The 24,161-nt window shown below is 36.9% G+C and overlaps 4 protein-coding genes and 1 long non-coding RNA gene across 5 annotated transcripts; 3 read left to right on the forward strand and 2 right to left on the reverse strand.

Annotated features, from left to right (window-relative positions):
* Positions 1–563: 563 nt before the first annotated feature.
* On the forward strand, positions 564–2,774 carry zp3f.1 (zona pellucida glycoprotein 3f, tandem duplicate 1). The gene is made up of 9 exons (XM_059562769.1): positions 564–719; positions 842–1,020; positions 1,436–1,533; positions 1,653–1,744; positions 1,816–1,996; positions 2,133–2,238; positions 2,305–2,393; positions 2,457–2,548; positions 2,692–2,774. Exons 1-9 carry the CDS (start codon positions 659–661, stop codon positions 2,739–2,741), a joined length of 948 nt encoding a protein of 315 aa, XP_059418752.1. The 5' UTR covers positions 564–658; the 3' UTR covers positions 2,742–2,774.
* A 923-nt stretch (positions 2,775–3,697) lies between these two features.
* LOC132154161 (RING finger protein 212B-like) lies at positions 3,698–6,308 on the forward strand. Its single transcript, XM_059562770.1, has 12 exons — positions 3,698–3,805; positions 3,923–3,975; positions 4,636–4,710; positions 4,848–4,954; positions 5,031–5,091; positions 5,177–5,205; positions 5,287–5,330; positions 5,428–5,452; positions 5,542–5,590; positions 5,710–5,770; positions 5,909–5,939; positions 6,041–6,308. Exons 1-12 carry the CDS (start codon positions 3,706–3,708, stop codon positions 6,114–6,116), a joined length of 711 nt encoding a protein of 236 aa, XP_059418753.1. The 5' UTR covers positions 3,698–3,705; the 3' UTR covers positions 6,117–6,308.
* Positions 6,309–7,649: 1,341 nt separating this feature from the next.
* On the reverse strand, positions 7,650–12,538 carry homeza (homeobox and leucine zipper encoding a). The gene is made up of 2 exons (XM_059563350.1): positions 11,809–12,538; positions 7,650–9,913 (listed from the first exon to the last, which is right to left on the reverse strand). The coding sequence occupies exon 2, from the start codon at positions 9,882–9,884 to the stop codon at positions 7,908–7,910; it is 1,977 nt and encodes a 658-aa protein (XP_059419333.1). The 5' UTR covers positions 9,885–9,913; positions 11,809–12,538; the 3' UTR covers positions 7,650–7,907.
* A 144-nt stretch (positions 12,539–12,682) lies between these two features.
* Positions 12,683–18,495, reverse strand: dhrs1 (dehydrogenase/reductase (SDR family) member 1). Its single transcript, XM_059563351.1, has 9 exons — positions 18,339–18,495; positions 14,496–14,639; positions 14,259–14,402; positions 14,055–14,134; positions 13,821–13,953; positions 13,526–13,669; positions 13,348–13,417; positions 13,131–13,211; positions 12,683–13,027 (listed from the first exon to the last, which is right to left on the reverse strand). Exons 2-9 carry the CDS (start codon positions 14,637–14,639, stop codon positions 12,891–12,893), a joined length of 933 nt encoding a protein of 310 aa, XP_059419334.1. The 5' UTR covers positions 18,339–18,495; the 3' UTR covers positions 12,683–12,890.
* A 3,258-nt stretch (positions 18,496–21,753) lies between these two features.
* LOC132154162 (uncharacterized) lies at positions 21,754–24,038 on the forward strand. The gene is made up of 7 exons (XR_009437091.1): positions 21,754–22,054; positions 22,147–22,190; positions 22,882–23,342; positions 23,437–23,502; positions 23,610–23,693; positions 23,788–23,877; positions 23,995–24,038. It is a non-coding gene; the product is annotated as an uncharacterized LOC132154162 (long non-coding RNA).
* Positions 24,039–24,161: the final 123 nt, after the last annotated feature.

Consider the following 24,161-nt stretch of genomic DNA (forward strand, 5'->3'; position numbering starts at 1 on the left):
TTTCAACATTTATATCATCAAATAGATTTTTCCCAGCTAAATGAGCAGGTTATTGAATGCATTGTAGGAATCTTCAAGAGTAGACTAAAATTCCTTGGAATTTTAAATTCTGGGGGGGGGGGGTAAAATAATAAATAATAAATTTATTATTTTATAAATTTATTATTTATAAAATAATAAATTTATTATTTATAAAATAATAAATTTAATAATGCTTGTTCGGCTCAGTTTAAATTAAAATGTACAGAAATCACATTTTGTGGATATTCAGAGCCTGAGTTTGTAAAAACTACATTTTGCAACCTGTTTTAATGCTGACTGGGAGTGATTTGCTTCAAAAAGCAAATTAATTCTAATTAAAAAATGGGTGTAGCAAAAAAAAAAAAATCTACCTGGCATTTAAACCGTTCCATAACCTAGCAGTATAAAACTAAATGTGTATCCAAATCAAAGTTCACATGAGAATATTTTACCCGACGCTAATTTCTTAAACACTATATTAGAAAAATGTGTCGCATTTTATTTGATCAGAGTCAGACCATTAGCAGCTGATGTTTATCAAGTTAAATGCGTTTCAGATGTGAACACTTCAATTAGGTTAGCGATCAATCAAAGTGCATAAGTATGTCCTTGAAGTAGGCAACAGTGTGCCGTTAGAATGTCTTCCTTTTTGATGCTTGGTTTTTTAATGCTGGCTGTTTTCTTGGGTGCCCAAGCAGGTAATATGAGGCTTGTAGTAGATGGTGCATTTTAACACCAAGCATGTAGGGTTCACATTGCACACTATTGCTGAATTTTGTACACTGATTCTAAGTCTATCTTCAAACTCACCTCCCATCAGCAATCACTGTGAACTGCGGCAAAAATTCTGTTTCTGTGCGATGGGTTGATGTAGACTCTCCGGTGGATCCATCCCTACTCCGCCTGGGTGACTGTCCTCCAACCCAGCTTTCAGTGAAATCTCAAGGCTCAGAGGCAGTGTTCTATGCTGAATTTTGGGCTTGTAATATTAGGAGGCTGGTGAGTTCAGTGAAGAATTTCCCTGTTATTCTTTAGAAGTAAAGGGTAACAGATTTGCCCTTTTGATTTACTTGTGTTTGGAAGTATGAACCACTTGGGCTATTAGTTAATAGCGCTTTCAAATGAGAAGCAAAAAAGTACTTAACAGTTCTTAAAAAGGAATTCTTTGGGCCATATTCAGCTCTTAAAACTTTGCATTGGAGACATTTGTACATGGAAATAGAGACATGACTAGAATTTACTGAGATTGGTTTATCTGCTGAGGAAAAAGCAACACCGCTTGTTCTTGTTGGATTCAACCGTGGTTTAGATAACAAAAAAGGGTTGTGCATATAGTTCAATGCATTCAAATGGGGACGGAGTTTAGAAAAGTATTAATTCAGTAATCTATTCTTCAATCTCTTTCCCTTCATAGGTGACAACCAATGAGATTATATATGAGGCTGAGATCACTTCTCCCACATTGTCAAAAGCAACACCAATTTATTACCCTGTGGCCTGTGCATATGAAAGGTGACCTTTTATTATTGTATTTGAAGACGCAAGAGGCCCTGCTCCATTTTAATAAGGCATATTGCTGCTTGAAGACCTTCTATGATTAATGTAAATTAAAACTGCTGTCTTTCTTTCAGGCCAGAAGACTGGGTGCCTCCTTTGTATGATCCCCTGCTGTTTCATACGCATGGCCAAGGAGATCTGGCCTTTCGTATAGCACTCATGAAGGGTGTGTATACACTTATGATGATGTTCTTGATGACTTGAATATAAAATGGTCTTATAACTTTCTCTTGGTAGATGACTTTAGTGGTGTGGCCACTACAACAACATTCTCACTAGGCTCAACAATCCCAATTGCTGCCTCAGTTGCTCAGCAGAACCATCAACCATTGATACTGCTGATAGATGAATGTCTGGCATCCACAACACCAGAACTGGGTCCTGACTCTCATGTCTACCCACTCATTACCAATAATGGGTATGTGCGAAAACAAGATGTAGGCTTTCTGGAGCCAAAAATGTTGTCCCACAGCAGTGGAGTGAGTACCACAGTGCTTAGTCTTGAGACCCTTTCAAAGGTTTTTTTTTTCTTTTCTATTTTTCTCTCTTTCAAGGTGTTTTGTAGACAGCAAAAATACAAACTCAAGATTTCTGCCAAGAAAGCAGTTGTCAGAGATCAGGCTAAGTCTTCAAGCTTTCAAGTTTGCCATTGGAGAAGAAGCAAGTTCTTTTTTCTTTTCTTTTTTTTTTCTTTCAATTTGTGTATTTATTTTGCATCATCCTCAGGTCTACCTGCACTGCAGGCTTGTGGCATGGGACCCAAGCGACCTGGATGGTGGCAAGAAATCCTGTCAATATGACCGGATCAGCACACGGTATAATTTCAAATTGAAAGCCTCTTGAAGAACTACATGAATAGGCTCTTTTTCTTTTTGCAGATGGGTGCTGACTGATGATCCATCCCAGAGTTCTCTCTGCAGCTGCTGTGACACTAACTGTCAAGGAAGAAAGAAACGAGAAATACTAGCAGGTCACAGTTTACTGTATTTTTGCTTACCATATGTTAACTTGCAATTAAGTGAAGATCAAATTTGAGCACTATTTCACAAGTGTGAAAGTCATGTATTGAGTTTTACTACTGGACATGAACTGACTTGACTGCATGATCTACAGATTCCACAGCTTTAAAATCGGTTATTGGGCCTCTGGTTATTAAAAACTGAGGACTGAGTCATACCTTGGATTTGACGAGGTTTGCCATCTTTTTTTTATTTTATTTTTATAATATATATTTGCGTAAAATCTAAATATAAAAAATATATAATTTTTTTTTTCACTTGTGACCTCTATTCTGTTGAATTTTACTTCAAAGATTGCCTCCAAGCCATTTTTTTGGACATCCTAAGGGTGGAGCTCCTGTTCAACTGCTGTTTCTATTGAGAGTAATAAACCGTTATAAAAGTGGGTGTTGTTTGTCATTACCTATATGAAAGTTTGTGCTTCTGCTATGGATGGATAGGTGCATAGGTTTTTTGTTTGTTTGTTTGTTTTTAAACCGCTCTAGAACAATTTTGGTTCGTGAAATAAGGCCTGGGAGAGAAGAAAAAAGACCTGCTACTAAAAACATTCTGAAATGATACTCTTTTTTTTTTTTCTCTCTCTCTTCTAACTTCTGGAAACAAATGAGCACACTTGGTCCCGCAGTTGTGACAAAAGCAGAGTATGAATTTGACAAGTGATTTTGTGCCTTCACACGAACTAATCGCAGACACGCTTTTAAAAACCACGTTTTCACACTTCACTACACTGCCGAAGAGATGGCGCCAAAACCGTTCTCTTCAAGAATTCTCCAACGGTTTATGGCGACGTCGACTGGTAAATTAGTTAGTGGCGCTCACTCGAGGCCAAGTTGAGACATTTGCTACGTTACTCTTAACAGCTGCAGGTAAATTATTCAGATAAGCATGCCATTCGTAAAAGTAAATCGTTTTTAAATTAAAAATTTATTTGTAATTTAAATTTAAATTGTTTTTACTACGACAAACAAGTATTTTACCGTAGTCCTCAATTTGCTAGCATTGCAAGATTAGCAAGAAACGTGTTATTGCAGCATAGTGTAACGTCACCGGTCTTATGTTAATTCTTTTTTTTTTTTTTTTTTTAGGTGGCCTCTTTTAAAGAAGTGAAATGAATTGGTTTCACTGTAATAACTGTTATGTGAGAGAGGGGAAAAAATTCGTAGTGTCCAGTTGTGGCCATATATTTTGTGAGAACTGCGTAAATACAAGTCAGTACGCAACACGCTCATTTTGAGATTTTGCTAATTTGAGTGGTTTTTATTGCATTTTATTTTTATTTTCGAGACTAGTGTCAATCATTAAGTAAGTGTAATCTCCTCCTAAAGGTCAGTGCGGAATTTGTCATGGCAACTGCAACTACCTTCACATATCTGATCAGGTAAGTCAGAAACCAGATGATCTCAGCAACATTCACACGGAATATTGTTTTTTCAGAAGGATTTGCTCCACAGGGGGGTCTGGCCCACCTTAAACTATGCTCCTACCCACCCTGCAACTTCCCAGCCTTACCCTGAGGGTCCTGTTACACAAGTCAAGTCGTCTTTATTTATATAGTGCTTTATACAATACAGATTGTGTCAAAGCAGCTTTACAGTGATAAACAGGAAAAAGTACACTGGAGGTGGGCTTGTTTGGAGTGCTAAATATGGTTCTGTTCATCATACACTGTTTACCTATGAGAGATTAAGGTCAGATTGAGAACAAATTCAGTTGATGTGTTATGTATGATCAAAAAAAACAAAAACAAATCTGTAATGAAAAAAATTGCAGAAAATAGCAGATAATATAATTGTTTTTAAAGACTAAAACTAAAGAGGTGATAAAAGCAGACTGAGTTGTTAAAATCCTGAGTGCAATACTAATATGTATTTATTGAATACTATATTCACTATGGTTACATGTATTATTATTGATTAGGGAAAAAAAGGATTAACTTTGGTTACCTTTACCAACCTCACCTATGCATATACCAACATTTAAACAACCATATATTTCCTTACATGTTCCATTCCTTATTTTCTTTTCTTTTTTTTTAAAGATGAAGCCACAGGAAAAGATGTTTTTCAAAGATCCAGTGAAACTCGTTCAGTCTCGACTGGAACATATTGCACAGGTCATTTTCTGCTTATCAAATACATTTTATTTGTCCCACTTAATTTATAATTAACTGCATCTAAATAGGCAGGGGGGGGGCTCTGCCCTAAGCAAACACAATTCTGCCATTTATAACTTAAGAAGCATTTGTTTCAGATTGCTATTTTTCAGAAAAGGCAGAAGGAGCGATACATTGCATTTCTAAGGAGCAGGTCTGTGGAACTAGAACGAAAAGTGAAAGAAGTCCGTGATCAGTGCTACAGGTGGTCATTTGTGGCTTAGATCTAAGATATAGATTTAGTGGCACTTGACTGTTTAGTTACTTATGGTTTATTTAAGGCAAGTGTCTGAGCTGAAACAAGAGAACGAAGAACTAAAGAAACCGCTTTCTCAGAGGAGGGTGAGAGTTTCTTATTACGTGTCTCATGCTTCCCTTATAACTTCCGTTCTCTTTAAATGTTATAGTCCTTCTTCCCTCCACACAGACATCTCCTGGGAGGTTTCCAATTAATGGGTAAATACAGATAATTGTCTTTATGTGCATAAATATGTCATAACATAATATACATTTAAAATATATTCTGTCCATACATAGAGGAACTCCAAGGATGATTCTTCCTGTGGCTGTCACATCACCAGGTAGCAAGTTTTATAGCTTAAGACAGAACCTTCATCTCCTAGATTGAAACACTGTAAAGCTTTAAACATATTGGCATTTCATTTCCAATTTCCACAGTCACACCTCGCTCAAGAGCTGTCAGGTAGCTTGCATTTTATCATGTCATTTATTTTTATATAGTAGATTTACTTTCCTCCGAATAATACAATTCAATTCTTGATGTTGTGCAAGTTCGGGCGACACTTTGGAGAGGTTTAGACATTCCAGACTCGGCATGACAGTGAGTTAGCTTCTCTGTTACATTCTAGTATATAGTTTTAGTTTAATATAGCCAGTTTTCAAGTCATATGGAAATAAGCAATCCTCATGTGACTGTGTTTTCCTTCTAATCTGTTCTAGACACCCCCAGGGTCATCCATCTCTATGTCTAGCATGAGTTCAGTACACGAACAAAGTTTCAGTAAGTGATGTAATACTGACATTGTTAATCATATCTCTCAGATATCAGTATTTGAGTGCATAAAGTAATGATTGTTTCAAGGTGGACAATCTACTGTTCCGACTCATAGTATGCTTATGTTCTCTTTATATCTTAAAGGGACACCCAGCTCAGTTAACACTCCGACAAGGTAACGTTTGATGCATTTACAAAGACTAAACATTTGTTAATGCCCCAAATTTAAAGTTTTATACTAAGCAATTGCACTGTCCATCTTCTCATGATTTATAGGTCCCAACATACAACCCCAAACAACTTTCAGTTCCAGCTTCTGGCTAGGCCTACAATCCAGTCCCCAAGGCAATAACCAATAATCAATTGTAGCTAATTTGGGTCATTAGAAAGCCACTTCATCAATATTGCACCATTTCAAAAGATGAGTGATCTACTTCATCCATCCTTCATATCAGTAGATAAAATTGTATTGACATGAATTTATTTGAAAAATACAGTTTTTAAGATTTTGAGTAAATAAATGCTACATAAGCCCCCCCCCCCCCCCAACCAAAAAAAGGTAACATTATTTTATTGTATTTATTATTTAATATTTATGATTTTTTTTTCCCCCTACTATTTTTGAGGTGTTCAGTTTTATTTTGGTTGTATAAAATAAACGCATTGCTCTTCTTGCAAATCAAATCAACCTGTTTTTCACTTGCACGTCTCTTTGACTAGAGTATCTTTGAATCTATATTCAGTATAAGTAATATAATAATTCAGTTCAGATACTTTAAGACTTTTACTCAAGTTGTTTTGAAATTGGTGACTTTGTAACTTGTAGTGGGGTAATTTAACTGTAAGGTACTTGTCATTTTATTCAAGTGTGGTTTTCAGGTAGTCTTTACACCTGTGCAAATTATTACAAAAATAGAAAACCATTAAATGCAATAATCCAAAATATTTTACCATATCAAAACTTTTGTTAGTCTGGCTCATTTACAACCAAAAAGGATGTCAGAAATAAATCAGTCTAACAAATTGCATTCCCCCCAGTTTATAAAATCAAAAAAAGCTAAACATTAAATCCACATTACGCAAAGAATGAGAAAGAAGAAAGTCTTGAACTCTTCAGCATCGGTTTATTGTATAATTAATGTAACTAACAGCTGTATTGTGGTCGTTTTTTATAGGTGAAAATTGATCACAAAACTGAGATGTAATTTATAAATTAGCATACTTATGTCAATATGGTACATTTACCATTTTTGGTAAATACACCTAAAGACATCTCTTTGAGGCGACATTTTTAACACATTTAATGTCAAGGGGTAAACTGAACAGAATGCAACATTGAGTTGTAATTAATCGGTCAGGTTTTATTTCAATGCAACAGTTTCGCTTCCTGAAACACAAATTTACAGACAATAAGGCACACGATTTTACAAAAACGATGGCTTTTGTTGCCTTTTCACTGCAGTGGAGTAGGGATGTTTATTCACAAAGAAGTGAGATTGGAGTAGAGAGTAGAGAGATGGATCCATAAACCTCTAAGTGCGGAATGTTAAAGAAAGAAACATAATTGGGGGAAAATATATATAAACTGAAAAAAAAACATAAGGTTAATTGTTTGCAAAGGAATCAATATAGAGTGCCATATGGATCTTCTATGAGTTAAACTAAAAATGTACAAAAACATAGTCTGGCATTGCTGCAGTTACTGGTCCAAAAAACTAAACTACAGTACCTAATAGATAACCAAGCCAAGGTTTCTGGAAAAATAGGTTTAAGTATCATATCAGTTCTAAGAAGCAGCAATTAAGGCTCTAAAGGATTACTAACAAAAATACCAAAACTGGTACCAGTGTACTACTAAACCAGTGTATAGATGACTTCCAGAGTGTCACAGGAATATTACTTAATATTTGGTAAAGACCAAAATACATTTTACATTTCAATACTGCCTGTTGTATAACAAATTAACAAATGATGTAGTGGCTGTTAAAAAAACCTCATTATTATTGTTTTTTTATTTTATTATTATTTTTTTTACATAGTAGAGGGCATTGCATTAAGTGATTTTATACTGTGCTTTCAAAGGGGTTTTGCCTTATTACAGGACTTACAGCAGATTAACAGACTTAAGCAATTCTTATATTAATCAATCAATAACAGTGATCTCTGTGTCCAGTATTCTGCTGTCTTTAGATGCAAACCAGTCTCTGACCAGTTGATAACTCATTTTTGATTTACGGCAGAGATTGTCAAGGTCTTTTTCTTGGAGTGGTCCCGTCTGTCGATAATACTGCTCCAATGGACTGAGGTCTACAGAATCCATTGCAGACTTCTGTGTTTTTGGTGTGCTGTTCCCGTGTGACTTACGTTTCCTGTTGCCTTCACTTCCTGGGGTTCCAGTGGCATCAGCAGCAGCCCCTCCACTTTGTAACAATGCTATCTCAGCAAGCACTTGGTCACGTACATCAGCATGCACCCAGCGTACATGGCCATTTTTTACAGCATAACGCGTGTCCCCAAACCACTGGATAACATCGGCACGAGGCAAACATGTTAGTTCAACTATCTGTGTGTATACGTCACTTTTTGGCCATGGGCACCGCTGGAAGTGTTCCTTTAGGACAGCCAGTTGCTCCTTTGTTTTTCTTGGTCGTCCAGCTGCCGTTAATACTGAAGAAGGTGAAGTGTTGTCTGAGGGGTTTAGGGAGTTGTTCAAAGCATTTGTTTTTACAAAACGTGCAGATTTTGACGACCTGCCCGAGTGTTTTTTAGATGGGGTGATCGATGGAGAAGAAGAGGAGGAAGTGGGTGCAGCTGGCACTGGAGGTGTCAAACATCTCCTCTCACTTTCCTGTTCGCTTCCAGCTTCGATATTTTGAATCTCACTTTCTTCTGAACATTTCTCCTCATCCACAACTAATGCTCCGTCTTCAAATGCCTCAAGTGTGTTAGAGAGGAAAAGCTGGAAAAACTGAGAGTTCTTTGGCCAATTCTTTCGTGTTCCTTTCACGCGAAACTTTTCCTTGCCTTCGTCATCAACTTGCTCTGTAGTTTGCTTTTTAGTGGTGAGAGGAAGGGGCTGAACCTCATGAGACTGAGATGATAGACTGCAGTTGGGTTCATTTTTTTCTCCTTGAGTAGCAGAGAAGGATGTCGACAACCCCCGACCATTTCGCAGCTGGTAGCGACTGTCACTAAACCATTTTCGAATATCATTACGACTAAGGCCCGTCTCATCTTGTAGGCGCTGGAGCTCAGTCTCATCAGGCCAATTCTCTTGTAGAAAACTCTTACGCAAAGCAGCTAACTGGGCTTTGGACTTTTTGTAGCGCCCATGACGTGGCTGCTCAGATCCAACAGGAGACTCTGTAGAAGTAGGTGGAGTGACTGCTTGCGGTTTTTCTGGAATTTCTACTGGCTTTCTGTAGTAGTATGAATCCTGGGGAGGTGGGAGAGATGAACGGAAATGTGAGGGAACAGGAAAGAGCTTTGCTGGTTCTGTGATTTCAGTTTTATGTCTTTTACGAAGCACTTGTGGACTTTGCACTAGATCTTCTACATGATCTTCTACAGTTTCTTTTAAATCCTCAATACCATTTTTGCTCTTTCTACTGCTCTCTTTGTGTTCAGTCTCACTCATCTGAACTGGTCTAGCCAGCTTGAGCCGCGTCTCTTCAATGTCCTCCGAGGCCCAGCTAATTCCATACTTGATACGTTGCACCATGAACCACACTTTGACTTTATCTAGCGGAAGAGCGCAGACACGGGCAAGGGTGGTGACTTCTTGAGATGTTGGATAGGGGAAGATATTGAAGGCCTGAACAAGTTCAGGGATACCATCCAGCTCACGTGTTTGATCGGACTGGGTCCACACTAGCTTCAGTCCTTCAGATACCAAAGGAAGACATACTACAGAGTTATTATTAGTGCTGAAGCTTACTGCAGAACCACCATTGCTCTCTCTTGGTCTGCGATTAGAAGGGCTTGCATGTTGCTTTCCATCATAATTGTGGTAGTGTGGTGATTTTTGCTGGCGTGCAATGGTGAGGCTTCCATCTTGTCTTTTTGCAGCCACCCCTTTTAAAGAGAAAACTTTCAAGTCATGGTCACTGTGTGTCTCCATCAGAAATATTATTCCTGTATTGCCACAGACTGTAAAAATAACAAAAAGATTCAGTTAACTGGGAATAAATACAGCATGGTAGTGCACGTGCAATACCCATAATGCAATTTCTTGCTTTTAAAAGTGAATTTTGGTAACAATTAAAATCTTCTTGTTTCTAAGCCGGATTTTGTGAAGGGTGAAAAGGTTGGAATGCTGGGGGGTGGTGGGCTGTTGCTGGCTGATGGGTGCTAGGATGGTGCTGTGGGGAGGGGGTTAATGGGTGGGGTTCTGGTCATTCTTAGGTTGGACAAATCTACAACAGAATTCGTTGTGAACTTATCCTCAGGATATCTGACGTTATTGATGCCTACCAGAGGCTCAAGGTGACTTACTTGAGAGACTTTTGAGAAATGCTTACATTAAACTGGGACTTTACGGTCATCTCTACAGTCCAGCCAATGACTTTTCTCTCTAAAGTTAAAAGAAGGACAGATGTCACCCCCTTCCCCCTGCTGTTCTTTTCCACACATTAGCCTTTTATTAAAGCCTGTCGTATACTCTACACCAATGCACACCCAACCCCCACTTTGGCGGACTTGGGCAAAAGAGAGATGGGGGCCCTGCCCTTCACAGCTCCCCTGCCCCTTTCCAGTGCTTGTAATGGTCCACTTCCCTCGTTTGCCTAACCCCGTAGAACCATATAGAAGTTCGTTTAACCTTCCACCAGATGGCCAAGAAATAGTAAGAGTCTGTCTCAGTTAAATAAAGGCAACAAAAGTTGATGCAATTTGTCAAGCTGCTTTGTTTGCTAGTTTTGCAGTTTGCCTTCCTAACACAGCACAGTCTACAGAGCAGATGTTGGCCAACCCATCACTGCATTGGTGCTTAAAATGAAAAGGTTTAGATTTTTACTTTAAAATCTAATCATGCCATGAGTTTATTTTCAAGTTTGTCCTGGATAGGACATCTTAACTACTTAAGGTCACCAATTTGTAAATCAGCAACACAGTACCTTGAGATTTACCTCCATGCGGCATCCTATGACTTTAATGAGGCCAAAACAAAGCTGAACTGTGAACCACAGAAACAAACTTTTCCAGTAGTCTACGTGAGCACGGTCTTAGGCAATTCTGCTTGGAAAAGCTTTGCCAAATTTAGACAGTTTACCACTACATGCAATGAGCAGGCAAGTCATCAACAAAACAAGCTGGAGGTGAACTTGACAGGATAAATTCCCGATCGCCTATGGTGACCTCATTTATAAGATGATGACTTGGAATGACTCGACTAAGCGTAAAGTCCCTTGAAACCGGTGCAGTTTTTGTTTAGCAGGGTGACCATTTGTACATTAGTGTCCAATTTACATATAGGCTATATTAACTTGTGGATATATATATTTCAAGTATTTATTTTAATATAATTTCTGACATACAGTGTGGTTTACTTTAAATAAACTTGGTTAGCCTTGTTGGAAATTGCGTCAGTAGTCGATGTTTGTCCATGGCCTCTATATAATCAGCTTATGTGGGGAACTTTTGACGCAAGTCGTAGGATGTGAGATTGGATCACTAGAGAATGTGTTCATCCAACACACAAGCAGGTGTAATTGCCATCATAAACCGAGCGCTTCAGTAATAAACAAGGGATTTATGCCAAAACAGTTCTTGTACACCAGCCCTTTTGTGGCGCAGGATCCGCTCACGCTTCAGTAAACGCACATAAACAAACTCCCGTTGTCCCACATTCCCCGTTGAACATTGGGCAAAACGAATCCTTCAAATAACGTGAACACGATGCGACGTGAGACAAAATCGCCTGACTCCTCGCGTGGCTTTAGAGACGCAATAACAAGCTTCGAGAGCCGTAATTCCGTCACGGCTCTGCTTTAAAAACTTTACAAATGTAAGCTGTATAGTAGTTAGCGTGGGAAAAAAATACTCACCGCTTGAATTTCTCTCAAGAATGTATGCAGATACACCACTCCAGCTGGTTTGTATTGTCCGATGCTTTTGTTCTGGAAATGTTTTTCGCCTGTCCAGTCAGACCGATGCTTGACGGAGAGGATCAGGAAACTCTCGGACCAGCCCCCTCTTTCTCATGCAATGACGGTGCCGTGGCCGTGCAGGTCCAATCCGGGAAGGAGAGAGATGGGAGGAGGAGCACAGCTGAAACTTGGCCCCGTGGATGCACTTCCCATCTGGGATGTGATTACCATGTGAATTGTGCCACATGATAAGTTACAGGAGTCTGCAGATAAGGATGCATATCAATATTCTTTGATCAGACATGTCAAAGGTAACTTTATGAATGTTTTGATTTAGGAAACAGCAATTCATTGAATCTACAAATTAGTTAAACTCCTTCAGGGTGATACAAAAGTCATTCACTTTGCATAAGGGTCCTGATAATCCTATTAGGGTTTATTTTGACTGTATATTATCCTGCATAATACATGGCTACCCAACAATTTAATTAATATACCTTCACTATTGATCTGAAATGAACCATTTTTAAAGTTAGAAGAAAGAATGTCCAGGAAAACTATATATTGTGTGTCTGTTTTGTGCTAATGATAGTCTTTGTCATTATCCAACTTATTACATGGCTATTTAACAGTGCACATGAAATATTGACTAGAGTGAAAGTACTTTAAATTGTGTACTTGGAAGAGACTGCAGATACAAAACATGAAAACCAACTGTTTAAGTTTTGCTAGATGAGTGGGCAATTATGTAGTGTTGCTTGGGCGTCTGACTAATCAGAATCAAGTATTTAAGAGTGACATATCAGTCTATCAAAAATACAACACAAAAGACTTGAAAAATATCAGTATTTATTAGAATACTCATTTAGTAAGTATACATTCATCTAGAGCAGGGTTAATTGTTCCCTTTCAAGTTAAAATGAGTATATTCAGTTTGCTCATTTTTAAAGATGGACACTGCAATAATTTTAGAATAAAATTATTTTTTGAAAAATGACAGGATTGCAAAATAATAGGCACTGTCTTTTTACTGAGAAATGTTAGAATTTGCCACTGCCAAGACTCAGAATGGAACGAGGCACTCTGATAAATGAAGGAGTGAATACGGACAACCAGGACACATAGGGTATCTGGGAAATGAGGAACTTCAGAGAGGTGTAGTCCACTACACTGCGACCTGAAACAATAAGAAACACATAAAAACCCTGTGTTGGATTTAATTTTATTTATTATTTTAACTAAAAACACTATCACTCCAGCATAAACATTTGTCACCGTACCATCAACATCCTTGAGTCCATAGCGGTAAGCGAGATCACAGGTCATCAACACTTGCCCAGTCATTGACATCAGACTTTTATCTGTTTGTCACCAAGAAGCAGAAAGTAACATGTCAGTAAGAGCCTCCAAACACTTCATTTCTCACCAATTACTTTCATGGCAATTCATAACCATATTAACATGAACTACTGATTCAGTCTTTAAAAAAAATCCAACCTTTGGCCAGCTCAACTATGCATCGTCCACTAAACTCTGTCGTCTCACCCTTACTGAACACTTCCTTTAACTGAGAAAACAGATTTAAATATTTAGGAAGATATGTTTAATTGTTTTCCATGAACTTAAAAAGCAATGATAATTGAGGACTGCATGGGACAAATAAAAAAAGTCTTACTTTAGGATCAATTCCCAGAGGACCCTCACCATGAGACATATACTGATTGATTAACTCTGTCTGAACTGCCCCTGGCCAGAGGCTTACAGAAACCACACCTTTCTTCTTCAGCTCTATTGCCATGTCTGCTGCCATTCGGTCACACTAAAATAAAGAAATTGGAGCACATGCTCTGAGAATAATGAAGGAATAGTTTACAAACAGAAAGAATGGATGTTGAATTCTGTGCATCTGAAATTATATACTGAAAATGACTTCAAATATAGAATTTATAATGCTGTGTGCATGGACTCACTGCAGCTTTCCCGACCCCATAGGGTACATTGAAGAGATAGCGCAGACCACCCATGGATGATATGAACACAATCAAGCCTTTGCCCTGAGCAACCATCATCCGAGCAGCATACACGGAGCAGAAATAGTGACCCCTGTAAAAACAGTGACCATGATCTCTGGAATGGCTCTGATAGGTATAAGATAATTACTATGAATATTTTTATTTGGAGTCACCTCCAGATTTGTACTGTACCTGAGTCCAGTGTTGTTGATTGTGTCCCAAATATCTGGATCCACCTCCCAGAATTTCTTGTTCAAGTTGTCCATGATAGCCTAACACACAGGCATAACACAAAAATATTAAAACAGGTATTTTATGAAACTTTTAAAAGTATGAATCATTTAAATTAAAAATGCAGAAAAAACTGTTTTTGTTTCATAGTTAGCTGTGACTGACCTGTACACCTGCATAGGCATTATTCACCAACAAGTCAAGTCTACCATTTTGCTCACGCTGGACACGATCAAACAGTTCCTTGATTTCATGCTCTTTAGATGAGTCACAGACCACTGGGAGACACCGGCCACCTCTCTCGGTCACCTGTCATCATGAAAATAAAAGAAGCATGAAACCAGTATCACCTCCTACAAGTTGAGGGTTATTACCGACACAATCAGGAATCAGTTTCCACACCTCTGCTGCTGTCTGCTTCAGAGTTTTGTCCTGTCGACCAGTGATGTACACTGTAGCACCAGCCTCAGATAACTGAAGGGCAATACCTCTTCCAATTCCTCTGGAAGCCCCAGTCACCACACAGATCCATCCTGAAAGTGCCATCTGAAAAACACAAATTGATGCCAGTGATATTGATGGCTGATCTTTAGAATTAGTTCATTTAATTGGTTAAGTTTAAACGATTTGTTTAAAAAATCTACCCAAGCAATTCTTGAGTCAACAACTCACCGACTCACCTTAAAGGGGTCATATTATATGATGTTGCTAAAAAGAACATTGTTTTGTGTATTTGGCGTAATTAATTGTGTTTGTGCGGTTTTAGGCAAAAAAAAAAAACATTTTCCACAGACTGTACATTATTGTTTTTCCTCTATGCCCTGTCTTTCTGAGACGCGTTGTTTTTTGTCTGCATTTGTGATCAGAGAAACAATAACAAGCTCTACACTGCTCAAAACTCGAATTTGAATCATCAGTGGCAAAGCCTTAAAGCTGCAGTCGGTAACTTTTGACACTCTAGCGGTTAATAAACAAGACTGCTTGCGTCTTGTGGAAGAACATTGTAGCCGGAGCTACTTCTCTCTGTTTATGTCTATGAACAATCACAAAGGTACCGGGTTACTCCGCCGCGGTACCCCCGAAGCAATGTAAAATAGTCCGAATATAAACACTTATTATAGATGTACCCTAGTGATTCAGGACAGGCTAAAAACACGGTTTGGAAAATGGATTCATTGTGTACTCGCTTATTATCAGAGGTGGGTAGTAACCAGAGGTGGGTAGTAACTAGTTACATTTACTTGAGTAATTTTTTGGGGTAACTAATACTTTTCGGAGTATATTTAAAGATGGGTACTTTATACTCTTACTTGAGTAAATTTTTGGGGGAAAATCTGTACTTTTACTTCGTTACTGTGGGCGACGCTCCTCTCGTTACTTTATCTTAATGCAATAAATGTTATAAATGCTTCAGTTTATTCCAAACGCGCCGTCTACTTTTCTCTGGGCAATGAGCGATGCCCATTCGCGAATGATTCATTCTTTTGAGTCAATTCTGTTCCAAGGCTTGATCAAACCAATTGGCTAACGAGTGAATTGGTTCATGAATCAGTTTGAATGAGTCGTTCATTTCTCTGCCGCACGCGCTGAGCGTCTGAAGTGGTTCAATCAGAGTTGTAACGTTTAACATCAGCAGCGTTGAAAACGTGGCTATGGAACTGCACTGAATTGAAAGCAAATCTGCAAAGGCTATTATTTGTTTGCGATGGAGATCCTTATTAGATGAACACCGCGTGTGCTGTCTACTGTTTAACAGGTAATAACTTGGGCTACATTCGATTACAGTACACGATACCACTGTGACATTAGTTTGTTGTACGAGTGTGGCTTATAACAGAGGGGAGTCAAGTTGAATGCAGCTTCCAAAAGACAAAAAATAGCCGATTAAGATTTTATTAATTTTAATACAATCACACCTGTGCGAGTAGGCTACATTCAGCAAGTCATATCATCAGCTGCTAAATTCAGATCTGTGATTGCTTGCTGGCGCTGAGCCAGAGATAGATGTGTTTTTACAGCGCTGCACATTATAACCAATCACACATGATTCTTTTGAGCTTATTAAAGCATTGGCCAATCAGAGGCATTCAGATGAGTCATCGCTAAAATGCCGGTGCTTCCTTCACTCACTCACTGACTGAATACCTCTTTCTGGCGAATTCTCTCGTCAGAAACAACAAAGTGCAGATGTTTGTACGAATCTTTAATTAAGATATTGATTTCACAGTGTTAACAGTTTCAGTGATTTTAATGGGAGATTCTGAGAGTGATTGAAATCTAGACTGTCAGTGAAAATGATCTTTAATAATGTAAATGTTATTTGCTCTCTTTCTGAACAATGAAAGATTAGTAGCAATATTTATATGACATTAACTTTCAATGTTAAATTCACATTTAATATAAAGTCAGTCGTATTAAAAATATGTTATGGCATGACACCTATATCTGTTACTTAAGTAAACAGACAGGGTTTTATAATAAATTACATAAATTGGATTAAAGGCTGATGAAATATATACATTTATACACGCACACATACATTACATACATTTTATCTATATATCTAAATAAAAATAGGCTCAGTATATATGACCCAAAGTAACTAGTAACTAACTACTTGAGTAGATTTTTTTATCCGATACTCTTTTACTCTTACTCAAGTAACTATTAAAGAATAGTACTTTTACTTTTACTTGAGTAAATATTTCTAGAAGTACTTTTACTTGAGTACAGTTTTTGGGTACTCTACCCACCTCTGCTTATTATATACATTTTGTAAATCTTGAACACATAAAAAGTTACGGACCCCGCAGCTCTGATTGGTTGTTTCTTACCGGGAGCGGTCGAATTTCTGCAAATGGCAATAGGACCACTGGGAGGAGCCAGAGGAGCTTGATTTTTTCACAGATTATCGGTCTCATATTATACTGTCAGGACATAATGACAGGTTTCACAAATACATTTTTACAAAAGTTACCTACTTCAGCTTTAATATAGTCATGAGGAATACAGTCACATGAGGATTTTTGTTTTGTGTGAAAATCTATATACAGTTAGAGTAAACATCTATAGTTAATGAATGAATGCCTTATCCAATTATGCATCTGTTGATTTGTGATTTTATCTTTGGTTTTATTTAAAGAGCATGTTTAATGGACTGCAATGTGTTGTTAATTATATACTGAGTAATGATCCGAGTTATAATTAGCTCAACCAGTTACTTGGCTGATAATATATTTGCAAAAAATAAAATAAAGAAGCACTGAAAAATAAAAGACCATCACCCTGCTGTCACATCAGTTGCAACCTTCCTTCACAGTAGCTATGCTTCCATGCAAATTTGTACGTTGGCTAATATATCTTACGTTTTGTAATACAATCGTGAGACAGCTCTGTGTGGCAATTATACCAAATCATTTTGATGACAGGTCGGCTCAGGCACTTCAGTATGACTAAACAATATTTGAGATAAGACTGCCGCTGTTAGTCCAGTTTATCCAGTCACACCATCTGTTAAGGCACAAGAGTTTTTTTGCTGCACATAGATGTAACGTTAGCCTATTTCAATATTAGTTTATCCACATCTTTTCTTTTTGGATAAAAACTTAATAACTTTTTCATGCGCATTTTTAGAATTTATATGGACAACTTGGCCTCCATTCAACTTTTTTATACAACATCCCACTATTTGCATAAAAAGGCCTAGGTTGAAATTGGCCCGAAAATAAAGTTAAGCAGTAGGCGCGTTTTCATTAGTACCCTTCAAATTGCGCAAACTGAAATTGCGAATTAAATCGTCAATGCTTGTTTTTACTCCAGCCGCGCCACGCACGTTTCTGAAGCAGCTATCTGTAAAGATACTTGCATACGCATCCTTTGAATAAATATTACCAAAATCCGTTTCCATGACATATCGTAAGAGTCAAAAGCTTACGTTTTAGCCGCATAACATTGGTTAAAGGAAACGCCGTCATTTCGCAATACCTCTTTTTTATCGAAGTTTTGCGCAAATCTGTAATGGAAACGCGTCTACTGATGCATCAACAAAATTATTTACCACGGCTTTATGCAGTTTTAAACGTAATCTTGAATATCTTTTCCCACTCGTTCGAAATCTTCGACTTTGACTTTCTTATGTGTTTTATGAGATAGATAGCAGATGTCAAATAAATGATAGGCTATACTTAATGACAATCCTATTTGCGAGCTTCATGTAGGTTACATGTAACGCAACACACAGACTACCTGATCAACGCTGCGGTTAAACCTCCGATGAACTGTCGTCTCTCAGGCAATCTGATCTAGACTAGAGTCAGGAAACAACAAGCAAATGGCCATCCTCCTATTCCCGTAATACGTCTAATATAAAACCAGTGCGTTTTGTAAATGTGCTTTTACAAAATTATTTAAACGATATAGGACTAGAAATCACCCACTCCTTAACCACAAATGTAGGTTACGCGAATTCCGCCCATTACAGAGCAGAGATACTAGCGTACTTTTGACCAAGAACTTATTTCACAACCCTTAAAAGTGTAATTCGGATACTTTTCGCCTACTGATTTTCTTTCTTTTTTTTAGTTTGTTTTATTACTGTGTTTTCAGACATACTACTCTTCTGGTGTTGACTACTGTTTTTCACATACTGTGTAGTAGAGAACTAGCATATTCAGATGCAGAGGGGGACCCTGGTCACAGATCATAAAACTAGAACTTAGGTTTGTTATTGTGGGGCACTTGGACAGCAAAGGTAATGTGTACTTTGCCATTCATCAGTCCAGATAACCTTTGTGCTAAATCTACTTTGATGCCTCTCTGCAGAGTCACGTGTAACTGCTCGCATGGTACCATCATTAGATAATTAAATACCAAAGTCAACAACATGCATTTCCATTTTTAATAGTTTGTAGCATCACATAGTCGCCCAGTGACCCCAATTCACAGTTTTTAAGGTGCGCAGTACACATGGTTGAGTATTAAGCAACCAAACAGTGGTTAATGCTAATCAATGCACAATATGTTTTCTCTTACACAAATGATCAACCTTGATAAAAAAAAAAGATGGTGTTTATTCCTGGTAATGAAATCTATGTTAAGAGCAGAGGTGGGTAGTAACGAGTTACATTTACTTCGTTACATTTACTTGAGTAATTTTTTGGGGTAACTAATACTTTTCGGAGTACATTTAAAGATGGGTACTTTATACTCTTGCTTGAGTAAATATTGGGGGAAATATCTGTACTTTTACTTCGTTACTGTGGGCGAGGCTCCTCTCGTTACTTTATCTTAATGCAATAAATGTTATAAATGCTTCAGTTTATTCCAAACGCGCCGTCTACTTTTCTCTGGGCAATGAACGATGCCCATTCGCGAATGATTCATTCTTTTGAGTCAATTCTGTTCAAAGGCTTGATCAAACCAATTGGCAAACGAGTGAATTGGTTCATGAATCAGTTTGAATGAGTCGTTCATTTCTCTGCCGCACGCGCTGAGCGTCTGAAGAGGTTCACTCGGAGTTGTAACGTTTAAGAACATCAGCAACGTTGAAAACGTGGCTGGAACTGCACTGAATTTAAATCTGCAAAGGCTATTATTTGCTAGCGATGGAGATCCTTATTAGAGGAACACCGCGTGTGCTGTCTACTGTTCAACAGGTAATAACTTGGGCTACATTCGATTACATTACACGATACCACTGTGACATTAGTTTGTTGTATGTGTGTGGCTTATAACAGAGGGGAGTCAAGTTGAATGCAGCTTCCAAAAGACAAAAAATAGCCGATAAAGATTTTATTAATTTTAATACAGTCACACCGCAGCGAGTACGATCAGCAAGTCCAGCTGCTAAATTCAGATCTGTGATTGCTTGCTGGCGCTGAGCCAGAGATAGATGCGTTTTTACAGCAATGCGCATTATAACAAATCACACATGATTCTTTTGAGCTTATTAAAGCATTGGCCAATCAGAGGCATTCAGATGAGTCATCGCTAAAATGCCGGTGCTTCCTTCACTCACTCACTGACTGAATACCTCTTTCTGGCGAATTCTCTCGTCAGAAACAACAAAGTGCAGATGTGTGTACGAATCTTTAATTAAGATATTGATTTCACAGTGTTAACAGTTTCAGTGATTTTAATGGGAGTTTCTGAGAGCGATTGAAATCTAGACTGTCAGTGAAAATGATCTTTAATAATGTAAATGTTATTTGCTCTCTTTCTGAACAATGAAAGATTAGTAGCAATATTTATATCACATTAACTTTCAATGTTAAATTCACATTTAATGTAAAGTCAGTCGTATTAAAAATATGTTATGGCATGACACCTATATCTGTTACTTAAGTAAACAGACAGGGTTTTTTTAATAAATTACATAAATTGGAGTAAAGGCTGATGAAATATATACATTTATACACGCACACATACATTACATACATTTTATCTATATATCTAAATAAAAATAGGCTCAGTATATATGACCCAAAGTAACTAGTAACTAACTACTTGAGTAGATTTTTTATCCGATACTCTTTTACTCTTACTCAAGTAACTATTAAAGAATAGTACTTTTACTTTTACTTGAGTAAATATTTCTAGAAGTACTTTTACTTGAGTACAGTTTTTGGGTACTCTACCCACCTCTGGTTAAGAGTGACAAGCATCATCATCTGAATGAATGTACTGGCAGAGGCCTCACTGTCATAAATCTTCTTGTTAGCTTGTTTTAAGCTCATTAACTCATTATTTGTTTTATACTGTATATAACAAATAAACAGTTTATTATCTTTGAAGAAGCTATTTATTAATAGCCGTTTATAGCCAAACCTCAAACATAAAATATATACTTTCAATATATCTTTAAATACATTTAAATACATCTTTATCACTAGCTGCTACCCAAAACATTGGTTACTTGCATGATCTTTTTCATTGCAACCCTAATAATACCAAATTGCGAAGCTTTCAATGTCATAAAAAGGAAACATTTAATATAAATTAAAACATTTGATATGAAATTTAAATTTTGCGTAGTATTTGAACTCAAAATGATAAATTATTTCGGCGTTATGAGCAGGTCCTGCATTTTCTTCCATTTTTGGAAACAAGTTTTTGGTTCTCTGTTGATGAATTGCATTACAAATAAAAGTGACAATGTCATTGACGTTTACAAAACCACCCTGTTATCAACCAGCTCAAGACTGGGTGTGCCTTATACACATATTTTCCTCTTGTGCAATATTAATTATTTTTTGCAATGAAGATCACTATCAGTATTAGCATAATCACCTGAAATTAAATTTTGTTCTGATGAAAATAGTAAGTATACTGAAATTGTTTTTTTGACAGCATATTTTTTGATGCCCAAACTTTGTGGCTTATACATTTCATATGCTATGGTTTTTTTTCTTAATTTTAATTGATTCGTTTTTAAATAGCAACAGAAGCAATAAATTGAACCACTTTACCTTTAAATTTATTAATGCACACACATGTGCTAGACAGTTATGGCAATGTTATACCCAGCTAAATGACTTTATCTTGGTGGCATATTAAAAAAAAATTGGAATAAAAATTCATGTACATGATCAACACATGTAAGACGTAGTGACAGTGCAGATTAAAAACTGAAAAAAAAAGGTTTTAATAAATTATAATATGGTCCAAAACATCTGTCTGGCCCTGGGACGTTCTTCTCGTCTAGTCCTGTATTAGATAATTCGGAGTTAGTCAGAACTGCACTAGCTAAGTCACTCTATAAGTGTATTCTTCCTGCATGAGATGTAAACGAAACCCAGTTAAAGTGAGAGTTGGGCAATAAAAGACCGTATATAAAGCACACAAGCTCATGAGCTCCAGTGTTACTGTGAGATAACTTTCACACACCGTAATGGGGTGGACAGAGAATCTCCTGATTTGTTCTTTCTTTGTGTCAGTTTACCTGCTGACACAGGCTGAATGTGGTAAGAGACCATTGCTTATTTTTCTGTCTGTTTTTTCCTGACAAGAGAAGGAATGATTGTCTGATATTATATTTATATGATATGTGTTTTAGGTCCTGTAAATTCAGACTCAGCTAGGATTGTGGAAAAAATTGTGGTAGGCATGGGTTTTTTTTCAGATATGAATTCTTGGAGTCATACTATGATTTCATATAGGGTCTATACTTGAATTGGTATACAAATAAACTGTTTAAAATATTTTTAAATGTCTTTTATTCTCACCAAGGCTGCATTTATTGGATCAAAAATATTGTAAAACAGTAATTTTGTGAAATATTTTTACATTTTAAAATTGCTTTTTTCTATTTTAATGCATTTTAAAATATAATTTATTCCTATGATGGCAGCAATGAATTTTCAGCAGCCATTACTCCAGTCTTCAGTGTCACATGATCCTTTAGAAATCAATTTAATATGGTGCTAAAGAAACATTTCTTATTATTATCATTGTTGAAAACAGTTGTGCCGCTTACTATTTTTTTTTATTATTATTTATTTAATTTTTTGGTGGAAACTGTGATACTGTTCTAAATATCTTTACTGTCACGTTTGATCAATTTATTAATGCATGCTTGCTACATAAAATATTAATATCTTTCAAAAACATTACTTGACTATCGAATGTTAGTGTACATGAGAATTTTATCTTGTGTGTCTAAAACAAAACTGCAGCTTTGATATATTAAGCAAAAAAATTAAAGCATTAGAACATGTTATATTTCTATATTTATATTGCCATGTATTTCAAAGTGCAAAAACTCTAAAGTTACATTTTCTGCCCATTTTAGGCTCATAGGGATTTCATAAGAGAAAGACGAGACGGAGAGGTATGGCTGTTTTTCAATCTTTGTTGTTTTTTTTGTTTGTTTTTACCATTGCATTTTCAATTTACATGCATACACTTTTAAATATACTTGATGTTGTTTTTTTAAATAAAATCATTATCTTTCTCTAATCTACTAAGTACTGTTCAGGTATGTGAATTATATTTTTCCTCATTATATTTTATTCAAAACCATTTAATTCAGATATTAAACACAGATATTAAAATTAGAGTCTTATATGAAAATGTGGCGTTTCAACTTCAGCCAGTTCAACCATGGTTTACATTCTAGTAAAACATTTTACAACTTCATTAGAAGAGACTATGTTTAGATTATCTATACTTCTTTAGACCTCCAAAAGGGTCTTGATAACATGAAGATTAAATGTAAGGATGCATATAAAATAGCAAAGGACAATATCGAGGGTAAGTCAACCTATCTTCATTCTACACAAACATAAAAGTATATCTTAACCATGCAGTTCCATCTTGGACTCATACTCATCAAACATTTTTGCAGGTCTTAAAAGCCAACTGGATGGTCTTTTTAAACAAGTCAGTACAACCCAGAATCCAGCCAAGGATGGTATGTGGAAAATAATGATACCAGTGAACACACATTTTTTCTAATATATAATGATTAGCAAAGCGATAATGGTTGACACTTTTTACCCTTGTGTTCCACCCATTCAGTCTTAAACATTCTTCAGAAAGTCGTTGACCTACAGGAGATGGATGCAATATTAAACACTGAGAGAGATGCAGCAAAGATTGAAAGTGTGTTGCAACAATATTACTTTTTATTGTTAACTTGAATATTATCTCAATATTCCATGTATAATCACACAGTGTCTATATAAAAAATCAACAGGACTAGACAAGCGTCGGAGGGAAGCAGAGAGAGACTTAGCAGAGATGAAAACAGGATTTTCAGGAAGTGTTGAAATTTTCGAGCGGGCAGGTAGAGATACTCCCCTGTGCATGGAGCAATACCACACTGACACTGTGTTTTGAGCCTTTGCTCAATTCCTAACCAAAGGAAATCGAAGTAATCGTTTGTTCATTTTTCTTCATCTAGTCTCGAAGATAAACGCAGAGATGTTGAAAAGCGATAAGGCGACATCAACTTCTCTTAATGGTGTGTATGACCAAAAAAGGCCACTTTTGAGATATATAATCCATATCCTCTGTTCAACTGTATCATCATCAGTGAATACACAAAATGTGTAATGAAACCCAAAACTG

The sequence above is a fragment of the Carassius carassius genome, chromosome 12 (genome assembly GCF_963082965.1).
Source record: "Carassius carassius chromosome 12, fCarCar2.1, whole genome shotgun sequence".
NCBI classification, from domain to species: Eukaryota; Metazoa; Chordata; class Actinopteri; order Cypriniformes; family Cyprinidae; genus Carassius; species Carassius carassius.